This window comes from Podarcis cretensis, assembly GCF_951804945.1.
Source record: "Podarcis cretensis genome assembly, chromosome: 12".
NCBI lineage: Eukaryota > Metazoa > Chordata > Lepidosauria > Squamata > Lacertidae > Podarcis > Podarcis cretensis.
The window spans coordinates 25,414,250-25,435,815 of record NC_137181.1 but is presented as its reverse complement, the minus strand read 5'-3'; the positions used below and the strand labels follow the sequence as shown (position 1 = coordinate 25,435,815).

General features: G+C 42.0%; 1 protein-coding gene across 1 annotated transcript in view; it reads right to left on the bottom strand.

Moving 5' to 3' along the window:
- CUBN (cubilin) overlaps nt 1-21,566 on the bottom strand; it is a gene marked incomplete at its 5' end in the record, with an annotated part of 137,108 nt that overhangs the window by 29,100 nt on the left and 86,442 nt on the right. Inside the window, 11 exons of the mRNA XM_079947699.1 lie at nt 211-417; nt 1,576-1,747; nt 2,802-2,983; nt 3,301-3,441; nt 11,094-11,303; nt 11,411-11,589; nt 13,526-13,700; nt 14,958-15,141; nt 17,715-17,905; nt 19,554-19,700; nt 20,491-20,688. Coding sequence (XP_079803825.1) covers nt 211-417; nt 1,576-1,747; nt 2,802-2,983; nt 3,301-3,441; nt 11,094-11,303; nt 11,411-11,589; nt 13,526-13,700; nt 14,958-15,141; nt 17,715-17,905; nt 19,554-19,700; nt 20,491-20,688 — 1,986 coding nt within the window. The remainder of the gene's footprint in view (nt 1-210; nt 418-1,575; nt 1,748-2,801; nt 2,984-3,300; nt 3,442-11,093; nt 11,304-11,410; nt 11,590-13,525; nt 13,701-14,957; nt 15,142-17,714; nt 17,906-19,553; nt 19,701-20,490; nt 20,689-21,566) is intronic.

Below are 21,566 nucleotides of genomic sequence, written 5' to 3'. Positions count from 1 at the left end.
GTATAACACAAACATCACGAACCTTCTGCTTGTTTCTTTCACACAGAGAAGCTTTCAGAAGCTTTCAGAACCCTCTTGAATTAATTAGAATAGGAAAGATCTCTACATATCAGACCAATACTTTCTGCACTAAGAAATGCCAACTGACACCTGTTCCCCACTAGAATTGCTTTCTTGTTTATTTACTGGTTACAGGCAGCTGTAACTTACCTCTCCGGATTTCTAAGTAGTCGTTCTGGCAATTGATGTGCTGCTCCAAGTTGAAATCTCCAAAGAGAAGATAAAAAGTTGTGATGGATGGCTGTGGATTTTGGATGACCCACTCACAGTTCAGGTTGTTTGCATAATTTCTGGTGCCATCATAACCAGGAGAAGTGAGATTCCCACCACCTGAACTGAGCAGATGGCTGCCGCACACTGGGGAAAAAAAACACCATTTGGAACAGTAAGGCAACATTTCATTACTTACCTATTTATTACATTCACACCCCACCTTTCTTCCAAGGAGGTCAAGGTGGTGTACATGGTTCTTTCCTTCCCAACTTTTTCTCACAACAATCGTATGAGTTGAGTTAAGTGGAGAGACAATGACTGGCCGAAGATAATCTTCCACATTCCACTGTTGATATTGGTACTAGTCTACCACTGATTACCAGGCCGATATTCTTGGTACTGCTATTATTCCATAACTCTCAAAGCAGGCAACACATTTGGAAAAAAAATAACACGGTAAAATCTCTTCTTCTAATATGCCCTGAAGAGTTGATCATTCCACTGCCCAAACATACCAGAGACGCACAGCAAGTTCTGACATTATTTTGCCCTACTCTGCCCTTTAAAGACTGGATAAATGAAGCAGAGGCGAAACAGCTTGCTGTTGAAGCCGTCAGATTAAAGTCTATGTCACAGAAGTAGTGACTTGGCCACCACAGGTAGCCAATGTGGTGCCCTTCTGACCTTGCTGGATCCAACCCCCATCAGCACCAACCTATAAGGTCAGAGGTCAACACTGATGGGAATTGTAGTCTGGCAACATGTCACAGATGTTGCGTTGGCTACCACAGTATTAGTGATAGGGCTGGTCCAAGACATTTCACTGCTTGAGGCTGAAAAGCAAATGAATCTTCACAGCAAAGTACATAATATCCAAGGCTGGTTGTGTTATTTCAGTATCTGAGGCAGAAAATCCCATGAGTACACGTCCTTGAGAATAAAAATGTAATAATAATAAGTTAAATAACTAGAATTTGCCACCTTTTCAAGACATTTCAAATTTAGGGACCCGAGGCAGCCACTTCACTTTTTCTAACAATAGGTCAGGCCCTGATTAGACAACTCATTGGGCAGGTCAAAAATTAGACAGAATCTTTCCTTTACTTCTCACCTCCAGTTCTCTTACTTGCATGTTAAAGATGCAAGCAGAGAACTGTAATACTGTAACTTCATATAAGTCAGTTTCAAGAGAAATACCATGTTATGAGAAAGCTGCTAAACAGACTTTATATTAATTCTTTTTGTCAGTGTTAAGTTGCAAATACAAAACAACCCCCCCCCCCAAAAAAAATGTTCTATTACCTGCTTCTTCATCAGAAGCATATGTAATTCTGAAGCTTGCCTCAAAACCATCGTGACTTTTGACCATGACGACGGTTATCTTGTTTCCAGAGGATTTCACCTGAGTCCCTGGAGCCACCAAACCGCACAGCGTGGAGAGTCGAGGTGCGTTTTCACCAAAGCCATTGTGAACCTACTTGCCAAATAGAGAATAACATTAACAAGCATACCTTTAGAAAAGGCTTTCTTCTAAGTGCAGTATGACCATCAACATGCCTCAAACCCTGATTGAAATTCTTGAACAAATGTGCTTTGAAACGTGAAGGGGGGCGGGGTCAGAAGCTGCCTTACACCGAGTCAGCCTATTGGTCCATCCGGCTCAGTATTGTCTTGACAAGGAGTGGCAGAGGCTTTTAGAAGACAGGGGTCTTTCCCAGGTCTACCTGGAGACGCTCAGGTCTGAACTGGGGACTTTGTATATAGAAGACATGTGCATTACCGCAGAGTCGCTTTCCAAGCTCTTCAGTCAAGATTGCCAAATTATTTCAGTCAAGACATCGCAGGGAGGAGGAGGTTGCACTCAGGACCAGATATTCCACCTCTTCTTCTGCTGCTGCAGCCTGCCTAGCTGCCTTCCTTGTGCCCAAACCTTTGTATCATGTGGGACTTCGACACTGCACCAGTGGGCAGGCAAGCATGCTAGTCATAGCAACACTAATCATAGCAACCTGTTGCAAAGCAAGGAATTCCTGCTGTGGAGGTATTAGGGATATCAGGGAGTGGATTAGGTTTGGTAAGCCCAACTTCCCTGTATTTTAAATGCATCTGTATTATTTGAACTGGAAGTTGGTCTATTTGGATAAAGGGGGCATTGCCACACCAACCTCAGCCTGTCCTTAGTCAGCCCCCACCTTCCTGCTTTCCTACTTACAGCCAATCAGGGGGCAGCACTGCCAGCTAGCTTCCCCCTCCTTAGTCTCTGTGCTATGCTTTACAGAACTCAGCAGGGAGGAGGAAGATGGGAACAAAAACAGTTGCCTTTGCCTGTCATTGGCTTTAGCGCCACCTAATGTTGATCTTCCTGCCCTCTGCCCTATCAGTCCCAATGAGAACCAACCAACACTAGTCATTCCTAAAAAGCTAGGTGTGTTTTAATTTCCATTGTCCTGTTTTTGTAGTCAATTTAACTTTGCTATGCCGTTTCCATATTTCACAGTAGTACAAATAACCCTTTCCCCCACACTTACAGCCACATAATTCGAACTACAGTTCTGGTAGAGTCCAAAAGTCATGTCATGAATGGTAAGGGTGACCCGGCGTCCCAATGGCACCATGATTCTCCATTCGCATTTTAATTTGTGCAGGGCAGAATTTGGATAGTTGGGGGATGTAAATGTCCCAACAGTGCCACGGAGATCACCTCCACACTCTGGAACGACACAAATAATAGGCAGTCTGAACTGATCTTTTCTAGGAGAGCAAAATAAAATGTATAGTGATTCTGAGGAAAGGTCAAACAAAAGGAAACACTCAGGTGTCTGCAATGGTTGCCTTGTTTACCATATTTCGTCTTGATTCATAATTAAGGCAGAAACTAAAATCAGAATATCTTACACTGTATCTTCAACTTGAAAAAAGGTCTGCCAATAGCAGCTGGACTAGAAGAAGACAAACCCAATGGCATGCAATAAGCAATAGTCAAAAGGCAACATATGAAATGGAAACCACACTGTTTTTGCAGCTCACCTTCAACACTAGCAGAAAAATGTAGTCTGAAGCCTGGAGCATTGATGGATCCATCAGAGGCAAACTTGATGTAAGCCAAGTTGCTAGAGGTGTCCAATGCACTGGGTATACTAGCACCACAGTATTTACCTAATAAATCCCCTAGGTAATTAGAGAGAGGAAGGGAGAAAGAGAAAGAGAAGTTAATAAAGAGGGTGGGCATCTGATCTGAGGGTCTCAGGTTTGATCGGGGGCATTTCCAGGCATGGCTGGGAGAGACACCTGCCTGAAGTGTTGGAGAAACACTGTCAGTCAGTGCAGACTGTACAGAGCTGGATAGACCAGTGGTCTGACTCAATGTAAGACTGCTTCCTGTGTTCCAGTCACTGTATTTATTTATATTTACTTGCATTCTGCTTGTATTTTGTGTATATTAGGCAAAACTGCATACTAAAATATGCCCATTAGGAGAAATTTGCACTAAAATGCTTTCCTTCACCACCATCATCTGAGACCCATCTTCATGTGTCATGTGCCTCCTTCCACGAGAGGTCCAGAGGCCTCTAACATTCCTCATAAAATAGAGACACTCTATTTTTATATATATATATATATATATATATATATATATATATATATATATATAATTTTTATTAATTTTCCAATTTTAAGACAAAACAACATACATCGACAAACAAAAACAAACACACAGATATGATTTCATAACCTCATTTTCATAAGCCTTCTTTCTCGGACTTCCCCATACCTCCCCCTTTTTGCAGCCTTATTTTACAGTTTTTCAGCAACCCTTTACTCCAATTAATTAAAACTTATTATCTTATTATCTTTCTCAATTTCATCTTATTTCAACAAACAATTTCCGCTGCAATTCTGTATCTTCCTTTCCCTTGACATTTTAGCACTCATCAATATTGTAACAGTTCTTAAGATAAGCTTTGAACTTCTTCCAATCTTCCTCCACCGTCTCTCTCCCCTGGTCACAGATTCTGCCAGTCATCTCCACCAGTCCCATAAAGTCAATCACTTTCGTCTGCCATTCTTCCAGTGTGGGAAGTTCTTGTGTCTTCCAATACTTTGCTAGAAGGATCCTTGCTGCTGTAGTGGCGTACATAAAAAAAGTCCTATCCTTCCTTGACACCAATTGGCCGACCATGCCCAAGAGAAATGCCTCTGGTTTCTTGTGAAAGGTACATTTAAGTACCTTCTTAATTTCATTATAAATCATTTCCCAAAAGGCTTTAATCTTTGGGCAGGTCCACCAAAGGTGAAAGAAGGTACCTTCAGTCTCATTACATTTCCAGCATTTATTATTGGGTAGATGATAAATCTTCGCAAGCTTGACTGGGGTCATGTACCACCTATAAATCATTTTCATAATATTTTCTCTTAAGGCATTGTATGCCGTGAATTTAATACCGGTGGTCCATAACTGTTCCCAGTCAGCAAACATAATGTCATGACCAATATCCTGTGCCCATTTAATCATGGCTGATTTAACTGTCTCATCTATTGTATTCCACTTCAGCAACAAATTATACATTCTTGATACATTCTTAGTATTGGGTTCTAACAATTCTGTTTCCAATTTCGATTTCTCCACCTGGAAGCCAATTTTCCTGTCTTGTTTGAAAGTTTCCATTATTTGGTAATAATGGAGCCAATCTCGTACCTTGGACTTTATTTTCTCAAAACTCTGTAGTTTAAACTCACCACTTTCTTGTTCTAAAATTTCAGAGTATTTTGGCCATTTGGATTCTATGTTAAGTTTCTTCACCTCCTTAGCCTCCATAGGTGATAACCACCTAGGAGTTTTATTTTCCAACAAATCCTTGTATCGAATCCAAACATTATATGGTGCTTTCCTAACAATATGGTTTTTAAAACCCTTGTGAACTTTAACCTTGTCATACCATAAATATGCATGCCAGCCAAACCTATTATCGAACCCTTCCAGATCCAGAATGTCTGCATTCTCAAGAAGTAGCCAATCTTTCAACCAGCAGAAAGCTGCCGATTCATAGTACAGTCTTAAATCCGGCAGGGCAAACCCCCCTCTTTCTTTTGCATCAGTAAGTATCTTAAATTTTATTCTGGGCTTTTTGCCCTGCCAGATAAATTTAGATATATCTTTCTGCCACTTCTTGAAACAATCTAGTTTATCCACGATTTGTAATGTCTGGAACAAAAATAACATTCTAGGCAATACATTCATTTTAATCACTGCGATTCGGCCTAACAAGGAAAGCTTCAGATTCGACCATATTTCTAGATCTTTCTTTACCTCTGTCCAGCATTTATCATAATTGTCTTTAAATAAATTCACATTTTTAGATGTCATGTTAATCCCCAAATATTTTACTTTCTTTGCCACCATTAACCCAGTTTCATTTTGGAATCTCTCTCTTTCGACATTTGTTAAATTTTTTTCCAAAACTTTAGTTTTTTGTTTGTTCAACTTGAATCCTGCCACCTGACCAAAGAATTGAATTAACTCTAAAACTCTTTTTGTACTAGTGTCTGGCTCTTGTAAAGTCAATACTAGGTCATCTGCAAATGCCTTCAATTTGTAATGTTTAGCTCCGACCTGAACTCCTTTTACCAGCTGGTCCCCCCTGATCATATTCAACAGAACCTCCAGGACTGATATAAAAAGTAATGGGGATATTGGGCACCCCTGCCGTGTCCCTTTTTCTATGGAAAGTTCATCAGTAACCACGTTATTTACAATTAGCTTTGCCTTTTGTTCAGAATATATTGCACTTATACCATTTTCAAACCTTTGGCCTACCCCCATCCCATGGAGATTCTTCTTCATGAAATTCCAAGAGATATTATCAAAGGCTTTCTCCACGTCCACAAAGATTAGGACTGCCTTCGTATTAATATTTACAGTTAGCATTTCCATAATGTCAATTATATTCCTTATGTTGTCTGATAAGTGTCTTCCTGGGAGAAAGCCTGCCTGGTCCTTATGAATCTCCTCCATTAACACCCTCTTCAGTCTTTTTGCTAAAATATCAGCAAATATTTTGTAATCCACATTAAGTAATGATATAGGGCGGTAGTTCTTGATCTGGTTTTTTTCAGTTTCAGTCTTTGGTATAAGTGTAATAAATGCTTCTTTCCACGATTCAGGTGCCTTTTCCCCCTCTAATATTTCATTACAAACCTCCTTAAGCGGCTGTATTAACCATTCTTTCAATGCTTTATAATATCTGGAGGTTAGTCCATCTGGTCCTGGAGATTTCCCTAGTTGCATGTTTTGAATGGCACCCTCCATTTCTTGATCTGTTATTTTCTCATTTAAAATCAACATACTTTGTTGCGAAATTTTTTGTAATCCATATTTCTTAAGAAAATCTTCTATGTCTCCTTCGTTTTCCGGCCCTTGTGCATATAATCTCCTGAAGTAGCTCTGAAAGCAGTTGCTGATCTCATTTGGTTTAAAAATGTTCTTTCCATCCACCTCCAAGCTTGTGACTGTATTTAGTTTCTGTCTCTTCTTCAGTTGCCATGCTAGAAGTTTCCCACATTTGTCCGCTGATTCAAATGTCCTCTGTCTCATTTGCTTGATTTTCCATTCTATCTCCTGGTTCATCAATTCCATATATTGCATCTGATAAAACTTAATTTCTCTCAAAATCTCATGAGACTTTGGTTTAGACCTCAATTTCTTTTCTCCTTCTTTTATTTTTTCCAGAATCTTATCCTTCCTTTCATTTTGTTTCTTTCTCTTTAAAGAGTTCTGTTGTATCAAAAAACCTCGCATCACGGCCTTGCTTGCGTCCCAAATCACTCTTTTCTCAACATCTGTCCTCAGATTTATCTCAAAATAGTCCTTCAAGGTTTTTTGGGCCTTTTTGTAAATCTCCACCTCCCTGAATAGGGTGTCATTCATTCTCCATCTGAAGGATCCAGCTGTTGTTAGTTTCATTTCCATCTTCACTGCGTTATGGTCGGAGCATGTCTTTGGGCAGATTTCCACCTTTTTTATCCTTGGAGCCATTCCACTAGTAATCCATATTTGATCTATTCTTGTCCATGTCATTTGCGCCTCTGAAAAGAATGTTCCCTCTCTCTCAAGAGGGTTTCTTGTTCTCCAGATATCAATCAAGTCCATGTTTTCAGTCATTTCAAAAAAGGTCTTAGGTAGTCTCCCATCCTTAGAGACCACCTGTCTTTGTGCTTTATCCATATTTGTAGAGACTACGCCATTCATATCTCCTAATAAGATCACCTTATAGTCCAAATAATCCATTAATGTCTCATGCAATTTCTTGTAGAATTCTGCCTTCCCTTCATTTGGTGCGTAGATGCCAACTATCAGGAGTTTTTCTCCTTGGATTTGTATCTCAATTGCCGAAATTCTTCCATGTTCATCTTTAAAAATCAATTTTGGAGCCAATTTTTCCTTTACATAAATCACCACTCCTCTTTTCTTAACTTTGTCTGATGAAATAAATTCCTGTCCTAATCTTTTATTTATAAGTAATCTTCTATGTGCCCTTGTCACGTGGGTTTCTTGTAGACATATCAAATCCAATTGTTCTCTTTTCAAGATGTGAAAGACCTCCCGCCTTTTTCTGGGAAGGTTCAGTCCATTACAGTTCCAGGTTAAAAATTGCAGAGACATCATTAGTTAATTACCTCCAGCTGCTCCCTGCAGCTGTTCTTCCGTTGGTGACTTCAGTCCAAATGTCAAGTTTCCAAGGTCTGTATCAGAGGTCAAGTCTAGCACTCCCTTCAAAAGGTCCTCCTCGTTTCTGTCTAGGAATTGTTCTTTATCTTGCACTGTTCTTATTTTGACTTTCTTTCCTTTGAAGTTAAAAGACAAACCTTGTGGAAATTCCCACCTAAAAGGTATGTTATTCTTCTTCAGCAGGTCAACCAGGTTCTTAAAATAAGTTCTTACCTCCAGAATGTATTTTGGGATGTCCTTGTAAATTTGAACAGAAGCATTTCCAATCTGAAGGGTTCTCTGGTAATGTAAATTTAAAATTTTATCTCTTTCCTCTTTAGATCTCAGAGTTATCAGACAATCCCTTGGGATCTTCCTGCCTTGCCTTCTGCCCAATCTGAAGGCAGTTGTTATCTTAAATTCTTCTTCCTCTGAATTTACCTGCCAAAATTCTGATAATTCTTTTGTGAGAAAGTCCACTAGGTTGTCCCCTTCACTTTCAGGGACCAACCTAAGTCTCAAATTCTTCTCTTTCCTCTGCATCTTCCACAAAGACAAGGCCGCCTCATGCTGGTCCAACTTCTTACAGACTGGTATTAAACTTTCCTGTGTGGTTTCTGCAGTAAATTTAGCTTCTTCTGCAATCTTTCGAATTGTGGCGTTTTCTTGAACCAATTTATTTATGGTTTCTGTATTAGATGTAATGCTTTTGGTATTTAAGTCCAATTTTGTTGTAAATTCTGTCAGTTGTTTGGTGTTCTCCGTGCTCTGCTTAGTCAAATTTTCTAAAGATTCATTTATTTTGAGTAATGCTTGAGTCACTGAATCCATGAATACGTTTATTCCTTTCTCCTGTCCAGCTGTGCCTGTTGGCAGTAAGCCTGATATTGAGCCTCTTTTCTTTTGTGCAGCTTTAGCCTTAGATCTTGTTGTTATATCTTCTGCAGAGCCACTCATGTCCCAAGGTCGTTCCCACAGGAACAGCTCTTGAATGGAAAAATCCAGTGACTTGTTTTTATTTGACAGTCTATGTTACAACTGTAGCCTTTCAGCCCTCCAGAGGGAGCAGTACATTGTGTCCAATAAGCAGAAGAAACAAAGAAACCAAAAGCCCTCTTGGAGAGAAGTTTTGTTTTTTGTTTTTTTGACAAAGAAACTTTCAATCTTCCAATTGCAACAATATTATTTCTGTAAAGTCCCAAAAATTGTATCTATTTAAGCTCTCCGCTTTGCAGCAGGTTCTGTCAGACAGTTCCTGTCAAAGCGCTTCGCCCAGGCAGTCTGTTCCCAGAGTCAGAGACAGCAGGAATTAATCACTTAAATTTCCTCTCATGCAGGTTAAGCCAGGTTCCCTTTTCTTCCCCCCCTGCTCCTGCTTGCTGGAGGGGTAGTTAGAGTTCAATGCCAAAATTAAATAATTCAAAAGCTCAAAGTTACTTTTCCTTCAATTGCAGCTTTCCAGTTCCGTTGCTTTAAAAGCCATGCAGTCCGGGGGGGGGGGGCAGACTTCCTTTATTTACCATCCCCGTTTTCAGCCAAATTTCAAACGTTTTTTTCTTTATAATCCCAGTAGGTTTCCCAATCCTACTTACAGGTATTTCAATTTCAGTCCAGATTTCAGGAAGGAATCGGCGCTCTCCGCCTATGGCGACGCGGCTTCACTTCATGGGCTGGGTAGCGACTCTCAGCACCGCACGATCCCCCGATGCTCCTCCGGAGCCTTTAAAAAGGCTCTTTTGCAGTAAAGGGGGGCGCAAATGGTGCCCACCGAGTCTCCTTGTTCACAGGCTTCTGCGCCTGTGATTTTAGGGGTCCCCGCTTCGCCGTAGCGGTCAGACCCGAACTCGTGAAGCAGTCCTCTCTCCGGAGATCGGGGAGAGAGCCGCCATTAAGTGCTGGCGCCGACCGGAAGACACTCTAGCCTCTGCAGTGTGGGACGCAGGTGGTGCTGTGGGTTAAACCACAGAGCCTAGGGCTTGTCAATCAGAATGTCGGTGGTTCGAATCCCCGCAACGGGGTGAGCTCCCGTTGCTCGGTCCCTGCTCCTGCCAACCTAACAGTTCAAAAGCACCCCAAAAAGCACAAGTAGATAAATAGGTACTGCTCTGGCAGGAAGGTAAACGGTGTTTCCGTGCGCTGCTCTGGTTCGCCAGAAGCGACTTAGTCATGCTGGCCACATAACCCGGAAGCTGTACGCCAGCTCCCTCGGCCAGTAAAGCGAGATGAGCGCTGCAACCCCAGAGTCGTCTGCAACTGGACCTAATGGTCAGGGGTCCCTTTACCTTTAGCCTCTGCAGTGGCTCCCCATTTGTGAAATGCTCTCCCCAGGGAGGCTTGCCTGGCATCTTCATTTAGGCGCCACATGAAAATGCTCCACTTCAACCAGGCCTTTGGCTGTTTAACATTTTATGTCATTTTATATGTGTTTGTGGGAGGCAGGGGGTTATTGGTTTGTTTTTGGTTTATTGTGTATTTTGTGTTTTTCGTTTGTGTTTTTATGCTGTGAACCACCCTGAGTTCTTCAGTACAGTGGTACCTCAGTTTACATATGCTTCAGGTTACATACACTTCAGGTTAGCGACTCCGCTAACCCAGAAATAGTACCTCGGGTTAAGAACTTTGCTTCAGGATGAGAACAGAAATCGTGCTCCGGCGGTGCGGCGGCAGCAGGAGGCCCCATTAGCTAAAGTGGTGCTTCAGTTTAAGAACAGTTTCAGGTTAAGAACAGACCTCCGGAACGAATTAAGTACGTAACCAGAGGTACCACTGTACTATTACTACTACTACTACCAATGCCATTTCTTATTAGGACTTTTCAAGCAAACAAGCAACTGATGTGAAAATATAGAGGACCAAACATAAGACTGAAAAAGCCAGAAATTTAGAAACACTGAAACTGACAGATTTGATCAGCCTTAGTAGTGACTGATGGTTTCTGGGTTGAGGTGGGGCGAGGGACAGCACAGAGAGGATTCCAAAGTTCTGCCCCAGTTGCCTGCTCACAAGGACAGCCATGCCCTACTCAGAATTGTAATAACTTCAGCAGAAAATCATATCAGACTGTTAGTTCCCCGCACATGCAAGGAAGAAAGACTAACGACATGGTTTTACAGACCTGATGCATACTGTTCTCGAATTTCCAGGTAGTCATATCCACACTCAGATGAGTTCTGGATATCTAGTGCTTCAAAGCGAATGGTGAGAAAATGACCCACAGGTCCACGGAGAAACCATTCACACAGCAAATTGTCTGGATAGTGGAGATCAGGGAATCCGACACTTTCAATGACTCCGTTTTGTCCCGTCAGTGTTCCACCACAAACAGCTGCAAAGAAAGAGCCTGATCACTGAAATGGTCATATGCATTCCAGTTTTTCATTTAAGGATTTTGGATCAGTAAAAATGCTGGGTATTATTATTTTTTCATTTTACCTCTTGAATACTTGACATTGAATCCAGTGTGTGGGTCTATACTGTCTGAACGAAATCTCATATATAAGTTAGAACCGGATGACCTTTGAATGCCTGGTAAAGAATTCCCACAAAGCTTGGCAATTACTGGTGAATTGGCGTTGGCACCATCTCGCAATTCAAGGTAACTTAATGTGCAGCTGAGAGAAGGCAACAGATACATTTAAACAGGTGAAAATTGCTTTGCAACATTTCAGGAAGTATCTGAAACATGGAACTAACATCCTTTAGTGAATGACATGGTAGCTCAATTCTGAGCAGGGCAGGAAAAACAGAGACAGACACCCTAACAATCAATAATACCTAGGGTCACCTGAGATATAAATCAATTATAGAGCAAGAAATATCTAAATAGGTCACAGCATTATGGAGAGTTTGCTCTGCAGTACTTTATCCTCCTGTCTGAAGCATGATCAAAAATGGCTTTTGAGGACTGTGTTAAAAAATTGAATTTAGAATGCTTAGTTCTGATTCATTAAGTGCCAATTATGAATGCAATTAGCTCAATCAAGCATTTTTGAAGTCTTTTAATTAAAAATTACTGTAGGAAGAGTAATTGGGACTATCTTCAGACACATATGGCTATGAAATCAACCATATCATAAGGATAATTTTTTTCTCATATAAATTCAGTGGAAATGCTTTTAGGGCATATAATTGTCCCTGAGTATCAGCAGATGGAGAAAGGAAGGAAGAACTCAGTGCATGAAGTGACTGTAGGGAAATGTAAGACTTCCACTGATGCAATGAATTAGTGGTGGTTAGTGGTAGAGAACCTGTTGCTGGACTCCCATCTCCTATCTGTCCCAGCCAGTATGGCCAATGGTCCAGGATGATGGGAGCTGCAGCTCCAAAATATCTGGAGCGTCACATGCTGTCAAGCTCTGATATAGCCCTTAAAGAAGAACATAATGCTCAGCTAAAGCAAAGTAGCACTTGCTTCTTCCTTAGGTTGCTAGTTACCTTCCTACATGTCTTTCCTCCTTTCTAGCAGGTTTCAGGAGATCCCACCTTGGCTGTCAGACATCCTGGCTCCTCCCAGTGACCCTATGGCCTCACCCAGCTCACCCAGGCTCCTCCCTTCTCCAATAGCTATGATTCAATTTTGAGAAAGAACATGTTGATTGGGATGAGAGCTCTTCCCCATCATGGATCACTGGAATATCCCACCATTTTTAATGGGGAGACATTTGCCAAGCAGAGAAACAGACTGAATGTACTGGAGGAGGGTCCCTGTCAGCCTGCAGCTGCAAAAAGCCCCCCCCCCAAGCCAGCAGTACCACTTTGCTTTAGGTAAAGGTAAAGGTACCCCTGCCCGTACGGGCCAGTCTTGACAGACTCTGGGGTTGTGCACCCATCTCACTTAAGAGGCCAGGGGCCAGCGCTGTCCGGAGACACTTCCGGATCACGTGGCCAGCGTGACATCGCTGCTCTGGCCAGAGCCAGAGCCAGAGCCGCACACAGAAACGCCGTTTACCTTCCCGCTGGTAAGCGGTCCCTATTTATCTACTTGCACCCGGAGGTGCTTTCGAACTGCTAGGTTGGCAGGCGCTGGGACCGAGCAGCGGGAGCGCACCCCGCCGCAGGGATTCGAACCGCCGACCTTTCGATCGGCAAGTCCTAGGCGCTGAGGCTTTAACCCACAGCGCCACCTGCGTCCCCACTTTGCTTTACTATAGCATAAGTACAAGACTGATTATGTTACAACCATACATCTGCTAGACAACAGCAGCCACTGTGGTGCCATAGAGCCAATGTCCTGAGATCAGTGCTTCCATAGCTTACTGGGATGGTGCACAGGTGGGAAGTGGTGCCCCAGTAGTGGTGCTGGAATGGACCCACTGGTGCACCTGCACAGCCCCCCCCCCACTGTCCTGCCCTGTCCCTGCACCATCCCAATAAGTGGCAGCAGCATTGGTGCCAGGAGAGCTCTGCTACACCACCGCACCATGCCTGTCACTCCTGTCTTTAGATTTAGAAGAGAAATAAAAGCAAGAACCCCATTACATTAACCCCAAACCTTCCATGATAGCTTCAGAAAATTTAAAGAAAGCTAACACAACAACGTGCTCCTACTTGGGTGAAGACTGGATATCAAAGTGATCTTCAAACTGCAGCTCCACTGCAGCCCCATAGGGAGCAATGATTGTCCACACACAATCGGCATGTGGTGGGTAATTGCCAGGATAGCCAGGTGAAGAGACAAATCCCAAGGGGTTGGACTGGCTGATATAGAAGTTCCCTCCACAAGCTGAAAACAGAAGATGAGGAGGAGCTGGTTGAATACTATAAGGAATGTATATAATAATGTGCTCTATTATAAACACACTAAAATGGATCATCTATGAGACCCACCTTAATTTTTTGGTATCATAGGACAATACACAATGCTTTCTTCTGTTGTTGTTTTTCTATGTGCGTGTGGAAGTTCTGACATGGAATCGTTTATAGCTTTGGTTTTACCAGTTCTGCCCTTCCTTTCAAAATTAACACACAGGTGCTCTCTTCATGAGTTATCCTCATGGAGGGGACTTCATGCAACGATCACGGCATGGGGCCATTCCACTGTCCCTGTCCCCTGGATGCACATGCATCGGCAATGATATATGCAGAGAGGAAGACCTGCCTGAGAGCAGCTGCTTGTGCATAGGTTTCTATGCAGTTGTGACACCTGCATGGTTGGGAGTCTCAGCTGTGTGGAAGTTCACATCCATGCAGATGTTCATGCCTAGCTTCCTCCCTGCAGATATCTACACCAACACACTGATGTCTAGAGGGTGGGGCCAGTGACATGCCCAATGCTTAGGGGCAAGACCAGTGGCATGGCCCTGCTTTCCAGTCAGCCCATGATGCCCCTTAAACTGGGTAATATGTAAAGGAGGCAAGTTTCTCCTCATATGCTTTATGCCATAGAGACTTTGTAGCCGTTTCCCTACAGGCATTCGTAAAACACCAACTGAGAAATATGCCAGTGTTCACCAGGAGTATCAGAAAAGGTAATGTGCAAATGAGGTCCAAGGATGTATTTTGACCAAGTTGCTGCTCCTCCACTCAAGCAAGGACTCCAGCACTGAAGCCATGCTGAATTTTTGGAGTATACCAACAGCTATTAACAGTGATGGCTAAATGGGCTCTCCAAGTTTGGAGGCACTATGTCACAGACTACCAGAGAGCCATTGGATTCCTGCCTTGCTTATCATCTGGTTGGTCATTATGGTAAGAAGGATAGTGGTCCAGATGGAGGTATGGTCTGAGCCAGTTGGGCACTTCTTAACCATAGAATCATAGAGTTGGAAGAGACCACAAGGGCCATCGAGTCCAACCCCCTGCCAAGCAGGAAACACCATCAGAGCACTCCTGACATATGGTTGTCAAGCCTCTGCTTAAAGACCTCCAAAGAAGTTCCTGTTCCTGTCAATCATGGATCCCAACATCATTTGAGAACCACTGATTTACAGTATCATGAATGTTTCGGTAGCCCCTGTTTGTATTTAGTGCCAATACTCACCAAGACCCTTTGCCTCGTACTTCAGTTTGAAACCTTGCCCTCCATTACTGCTATCAGAAAGGAAGTGGACAAATAGCTGGTTGTCTGTGGTGTACATTGTAGAAAGGGAATTGCTACCACAAAAGCGTCCATTCCTGCTGCTAGGTCCTAACGGTGGGGCAGAAAGATCTGGTCCATTCCTAAGCTAAAAAAACAAACATTAAATGTGCAAGATGATTTATTTCGTTTTCACAACAGATCTATAAGAACAAGCTATTACTTCCCATTTTAAAGACGTGGAATTGAAATGGACAGATACACAGTTATGTGCCAAAGGCTACTCAATTAATCCAGGGAAGAATTGGGATTTTAACTCAGCTCCTTCAGGCCTAAGGCCTTTTAACATGTCAGAAAGTCAATAAACCCACTATAGGTTTTGTGTCTCAACCCATAAAATGAAAAAGGGAAATGCTACTCTTTTATGATGGGAACTCAGGGCTAACAAGGACTCAGTAAGAAGTAAGCAAGCTGGTTACTTCCCTTTAGCATCCCTTTAGCACATGAATTTCTGCCTGTGTAACAGAGTTTCCTCTTCCTCCTTTTCTATGTGTCCCCTAATCTGTTCTGGGGTTGAGGAAAACCTGGAAAAGATTGGAGGGGTTCATGTGGGGAACGGGATGACTTTATTGGATAGAACCACAACACTATAAATTGATGCTCAGAAACGAAAGAGTAACTGGCTGAGCTATTTCAATATTGCTTTCTTCTTTTTTTTATTTTTGTTCCAAACACTGCAAATTGTTGATAAGATGGAGTGTTTTAAGAGATGGCAGCGAGATATCTCTAAATTTATCTGGCAGGGCAAAAAACCCAGAATAAAATTTAAAATTTTAACTGATGCAAAGGAAAGGGGGGGATTTGCTCTGCCAGACTTGAAACTTTACTATGAATCAGCAGCTTTCTGCTGGTTGAAGGATTGGCTGCTTCTTGAGAACACAGACACCTTAGATTTGGAAGGTTTTAATAACTTTTTTGGGTGGCATGCATATTTGTGGTATGGCAAGGTTAAGGTTCATAAAGGCTTTAAAAACCATATTGTCAGGAAAGCATTGTATAATGTCTGGATTAATTATAAAGATTTGTTGGAGAATAAAACTCCAAGGTGGCTGTCACCAATGGAGGCAAAGGCATTGAAAAAACTTAATACGGAGTCTAAATGGCCAAAATATTGTGAAATCCTAGAACAGGAGGGTAATAAGTGGAAATTGCAGAATTTTGAGAATCTAAAAGACAAAGTGCGAGATTGGCTTCACTATTATCAAATAATGGAGGTTTACAAGCTGGATAGAAAAACTGGTTTCCAGGTGGAAAAGTCAAAATTGGAAACAGAACTGTTAGAATCCAATACTAAGAATTTGTCAAAAATGTATAACTTGCTGTTGAAATGGAACACGCAAGATGAAACGGTTAAATCAGCTATGATTAGTGGGCGCAAGATATTGGACACAATATTATGTTTGCTGACTGGGAAAAGTTGTGGACCACCGGTATGAAATTCACGGCGTGCAATGCCTTGAGAGAAAATATTATGAAAATGATTTATAGGTGGTACATGACCCCAGTCAAGCTTGCTAAAATTTACCACTTATCAGATAATAAATGTTGGAAGTGTAAAGAAAATGAAGGTTCATTCTTTCACCTCTGGTGGACGTGCCCAAGGATCAAGGCTTTCTGGGAAATGATATATAATGAAATGAAAAAGGTATTTAAATATACCTTCTTGAAGAAACCAGAGGCCTTTCTCCTGGGTATGGTTAGCCATGTGGTGTTAAAGAAGGATAGAACTTTGTTTCTGTATGCCACAACAGCAGCAAGAATCCTTACTGCCAAGTATTGGAAGACACCAGATCTACCCACTCTGGAAGAATGGCAGATGAAAATGACAGACTATATGGGACTGGCAGAGATGACGGGCAGAATCCGGGACCAGGAGAAGGAGACAGTGGAAGAAGATTGGAATAAATTTAAAGACTACCTTAATAAAGGTAGTTTATTAAGGTAGTCTTAATAAAGACTACCTTAATAAATACTATAAGATTAGTGAATGTTAGATTTGTTAAGGTGTGAAACCTAAAGACGCTGGCAAGTTAGCAATGTTATGTGACTTTAAGTAGCCAAGCTCGTTAAGTTGTTAAGTTGCTCATTATATAAAGAGTGTTTGTTTTCTCTGCCTGTTGGGGCGTGAAGCAAAAATGTCTGAAAGCTCCGGAGGTGTTTCTGTTATCTTTCTGCAATAAACCTGTCTTTGGAAAGACAGGCTTCCCTGTGTTGTTATTTCTTTGCTGCTGAGACTCTGAAGCTTGTACTGCAACAAGAATCTCTGCACTGGACTTAATTAATGCTCTGCAAAGAGAACTGTTGCTGGTTGCGCAGCGGAAGCGTTTACTGGACCAGTACATAGACTCTCTTAAGATTGACAGGGGTTTAAAAATAATGTGGTTTTCAGAGACCTTGATTAAGAAAAGGAATGGAATTAGTAAAAAACTTTTGGGAAACAAGGGAATGGATTTGCTGATTGGATAATGAAATTAGAATACAAAACGGGGAGGTATGAGGAAGTCGGGGAAAATAGGTTGAGAAAATTAAGGTTTGAAATTATACTTGTTGTTTTTTTTGTTTTTTTTTGTTTTTATTCTTGCTGTTTGTACTTGTATGTTCTTATTGGAAATGTTAATAAATATTATTTAAAAAACAATATTGCTTTCTTCTTGTCCTCACCTCAACATAATCTCCATGACTGCAGGCAGCATCTTCATTTATCACCTGGAAGACCTCCTCAGAATGGATGCCAATGATGAAGCCAACAGTAACCATAACATGCCAAGAACAATTAAGGTTAGGAGGATAGGTTTGCAGATAGTTGGGTGAAGTGATCACACCACTGTCTGTGTACAAATAACCACCACAACCTAAGTTAAAGGAATAAGACTCCGTTAAGGAAAGGACTGTTTATTTATTTATTTTAATTACATTTCATTCCTATCCTGTCCAAATCTCTGAAATCTCAGATTTATCAGTTTGGTGCTTCTAGCTCTTATAGAATCATCCTCACAAAAGCAGTGCATATTTTGAGCCAGGGCGAAACTCGTAACATACGTGTTTTCAGGTTCAATTAATTCATTTGTAGGAGATCTTCTACGAGATCTTCGCCTACAGATTATGCCAGAATAAGGGAATGGGATCCAGCTGGCAGGACAGATCCAGAATGGCACCTTTCTCTATGGGCCACCTTGACAGGTGAGTGTGGCTGCCCACCTGTCAGTCCCCTGATGTCATACAATGTCAGGTGAGTCTACATTGAACCTGCAGTTTTCAAAGATAGAATTGGGATGTGCACTCTTGGTGAACTCCCAATGCTTCCTTTGCAGCTCTGACCTTAACTCAATTTGAGGTTGCAAAAAAATAATCATTTGCACTTGTGGCTTGAATTCACCCTGGGGCTACAGCTGTAAAGGAAGAATTCAGAGCACTTTAGAAATGTGCGTCAAATTCCTGCTTTCTGGCTGTGGTTCAGCATTTTATGAATTTGGCACCTTTTCCTGTTGCTTCATGCTTACTTGAAGTTAAGTCCCATTGTGGCCAATGAGGCTCTTACTTCCAGGTAGCATGTATAGGATTGCTGCTGTTGTGCCTTTCCCACAATCAAATTTGTCACTAATATATCTTGCAATACAAAAATTTGAGAACAAAGTCTCTCCAGTGCCAGATATGATGTGTAACATGTGGCACTCGGTGCTTCAGCAAAGGTTTGTTTCATGATTCACTGGCTACTTGCAACCAAACCTATCTCTCCCACTCCAGTTTGCTGCTGAAATGCCAAACCTACAATAACTGTGGTGCTATTTCCTTGACAGGGGAAGCAACGTCTTCTGAAGCAACTGTAAATGTTTGGAAATGTATGAAGAACTAGGCATATCCTCTTGTATCATTTTAAGATCCTGTAATTTGATTATTCTGTTTCTCCAGGACAGAGGTACATTAAAAAATAATCATCTTGCAGCAGTCTAATCCTGTTATCATATATATCTGCGTTCCTTCCCTTTCTTTTCTTTTCTTTCTTTCTTTCTTTCTTTCTTTCTTTCTTTCTTTCTTTCCTTCTTTCCTTCCTTCCTTCTTTCTTTCTTTCTTTGCATTTGTAGGGACTTACAATTTTTTTAAACTACGTAAAAACAGTTGCACCGTTTTGTGGAATGCAGTTCACCTCCCCCTTTTTTTAAAAGAACCCACAGCAGTACAAAAGCAGCTTGCAAATCTTACCATAACAGAGAAATGTTTTCTTACTTTGCATTTCCGGGCAGATATCCAGGCAGATATCAACAACAATAATTGTGCAGTGGTTTTGAAATTACACATGAAAATGGGTTGAATTTAAGGTTACATCTCAAAAAACATGCACCCGTGGGATTCACAACATTTATGTTTGTGTGCAGAGGATTGTTGCTGAACAGGACAGGCAACAGTACAAAAAAATAAAGAGATTCTATAATCAGTTCCTTCCAGTCTCTCCACCCCCCCCCCCCTTAAATCTGCAAAGAACAGTTTCAAATGACGACTTACTTTTGTGGTAAGAAGCATTAAACCCAGCACCGGTAAAACTTGCATCCGAAGTGAAGCGGATGTACAAAGCATTCCCAGTGGATCTTATTGGTCCAGGAACTTCACGACCACATAGAGTGGCCAGGACTGGTGCAAGGCTGTTATCTCCTATGAAAAGAAATAGAAAACAGCCATGTTTTATTAGGAGAGGCAATGTTAGAGCTGGAAGTTCTCCATTCACCATTTCATTGGTAGCCAGAAGATGGACTGGTTTGCATGCAACACTAAGCCAAACTATGACAGTGGGAGTCCATGAGTGTGTGGGTACTCACAGTAAAAACCATGGGCAACTTTTTCCTCACTATGCTTTCCTGCTGCAGTGCTAATCAGAGCTAAACCATGGTTTGGGCTTAGTGTTACGTGAGAACCTAGGGTCATGGTTTGTCTCTCTGTTCAGACTTTGTGGCAGGTGCATGGTGGCCTTTGGAAATACTTCTGTGTGGCATTTTAAAATGCAGTCGTATGGAGCTGCAACAATAGCCTCCTGGCAGCATCACCACGACTACTTAATGGAAGAAGGAAGGGGGGGGGGTGAAGGGGTGCCGAGGTTGAGGCTATGTGAATGCAGCAGCAGAGCCAATCTAGCACTCCTGGTGCTGCACCCATAAGGCCCTGGGCCTTGCCTTCTGCTCACCCTCCTCCTAGTAAGCAGAACTGCCACTGCCACTAGGAGGCTATTGCTGCAGCTCTGCTCTATTGGATAGCCCTATCTGATGGCAGAAATCTGTGAGAGTCACTTATTAGAGGGGTGAGCCCCAGTTCACCATGAGTCTAACACAATAGGGGAGGCGGAAGACATGTAGACTTGGGAAGCTGGCAAGCATGAGAATTGCAAACTGCATAAACCAGGATTTCCATTTGCGGTCCACAACTATGGGAAGGTGCCAGTGTTTCTCACCATCTCTCAGGACAAGTTTATCGTAGTTGCATGAGCGATGAGACTCAATATCCAAGGATAGGATGTTGATCTCCACTGTTGAGTCTGGCGCTCTGATAACCCATGTACAATCAGCAAAATTTCTGTAGTTTGAAGGCCAGTCTGGTGAGAACAGAAATGAAGGCGTTTCACTGGTTCTTGAGATACCTCCACAGGCTCCTGTCGTGAAAGAGAAAATCATGAGTAAAAATAAATTAATTTTTTGTCCTGTTTAGTGACAACACTATTTGTTTCTCTTCTGTGTTTGTTTTTATGTACTGTAGCCCTCTAGATTACAGCTCCCATCCTCCCTGATTGTTGGCCATGTTGGCTGGGACTGAAGGGAATTGGGGTCCACTGGTGCCCTATCCCTGCTAGAGTATGTGTACATGTATGTACAACATGTGCATGCATGCATTGGGCCCACCTAATGTCTTCTTGATACAAAAGCAGGGCCTTCCCTGATTATTTTAATATGCGGGCAGGGAACGGGCCTCTGTTACTCCCCAACAACTGGCCTTGCATTCTGACACTGAGGTTCAGTGTAGCCTTTTATCCTCCATGAATTTGTCTAATCCGCTTTTAAAGGAATCCAAGGCAGTGACCACCATTGAATCTTATTGCAAATATAATGTAACTGAGCTGTCGCATCTACCTGACAATTAATGCAATCCCTCTTACTGCTAAAACCACCTCATATTGAACAAAAGGTTTGCTATACAATAGGTAGCTAATCTTCAAGACAAATGCCGCAGGTGGGAAAGTTGGTGGGGTTGTGATTTCCTAGGATAAGAGCAGAGGTCTATGGGCTTAACTGTGTTGCAGAGTCAAGCCTGTCCTCCTGCCTCTCTGTCCTGTCCTGTGCTATTGCCTGCTCCTTGATTCTGTATAGAAAAGCCAAGGCAACACTAAGCTGGCATGTGTACTGGCACGCACACTAGAAAGGTATGCTCTCAAATGTTTCACTTGGCTTAAAAGCATGCCTGAAGAAAGGTTGACTACCACTGGATGATAGCATTCCATCACGCAAACTGACATACACTTTCATTATCTGCCTT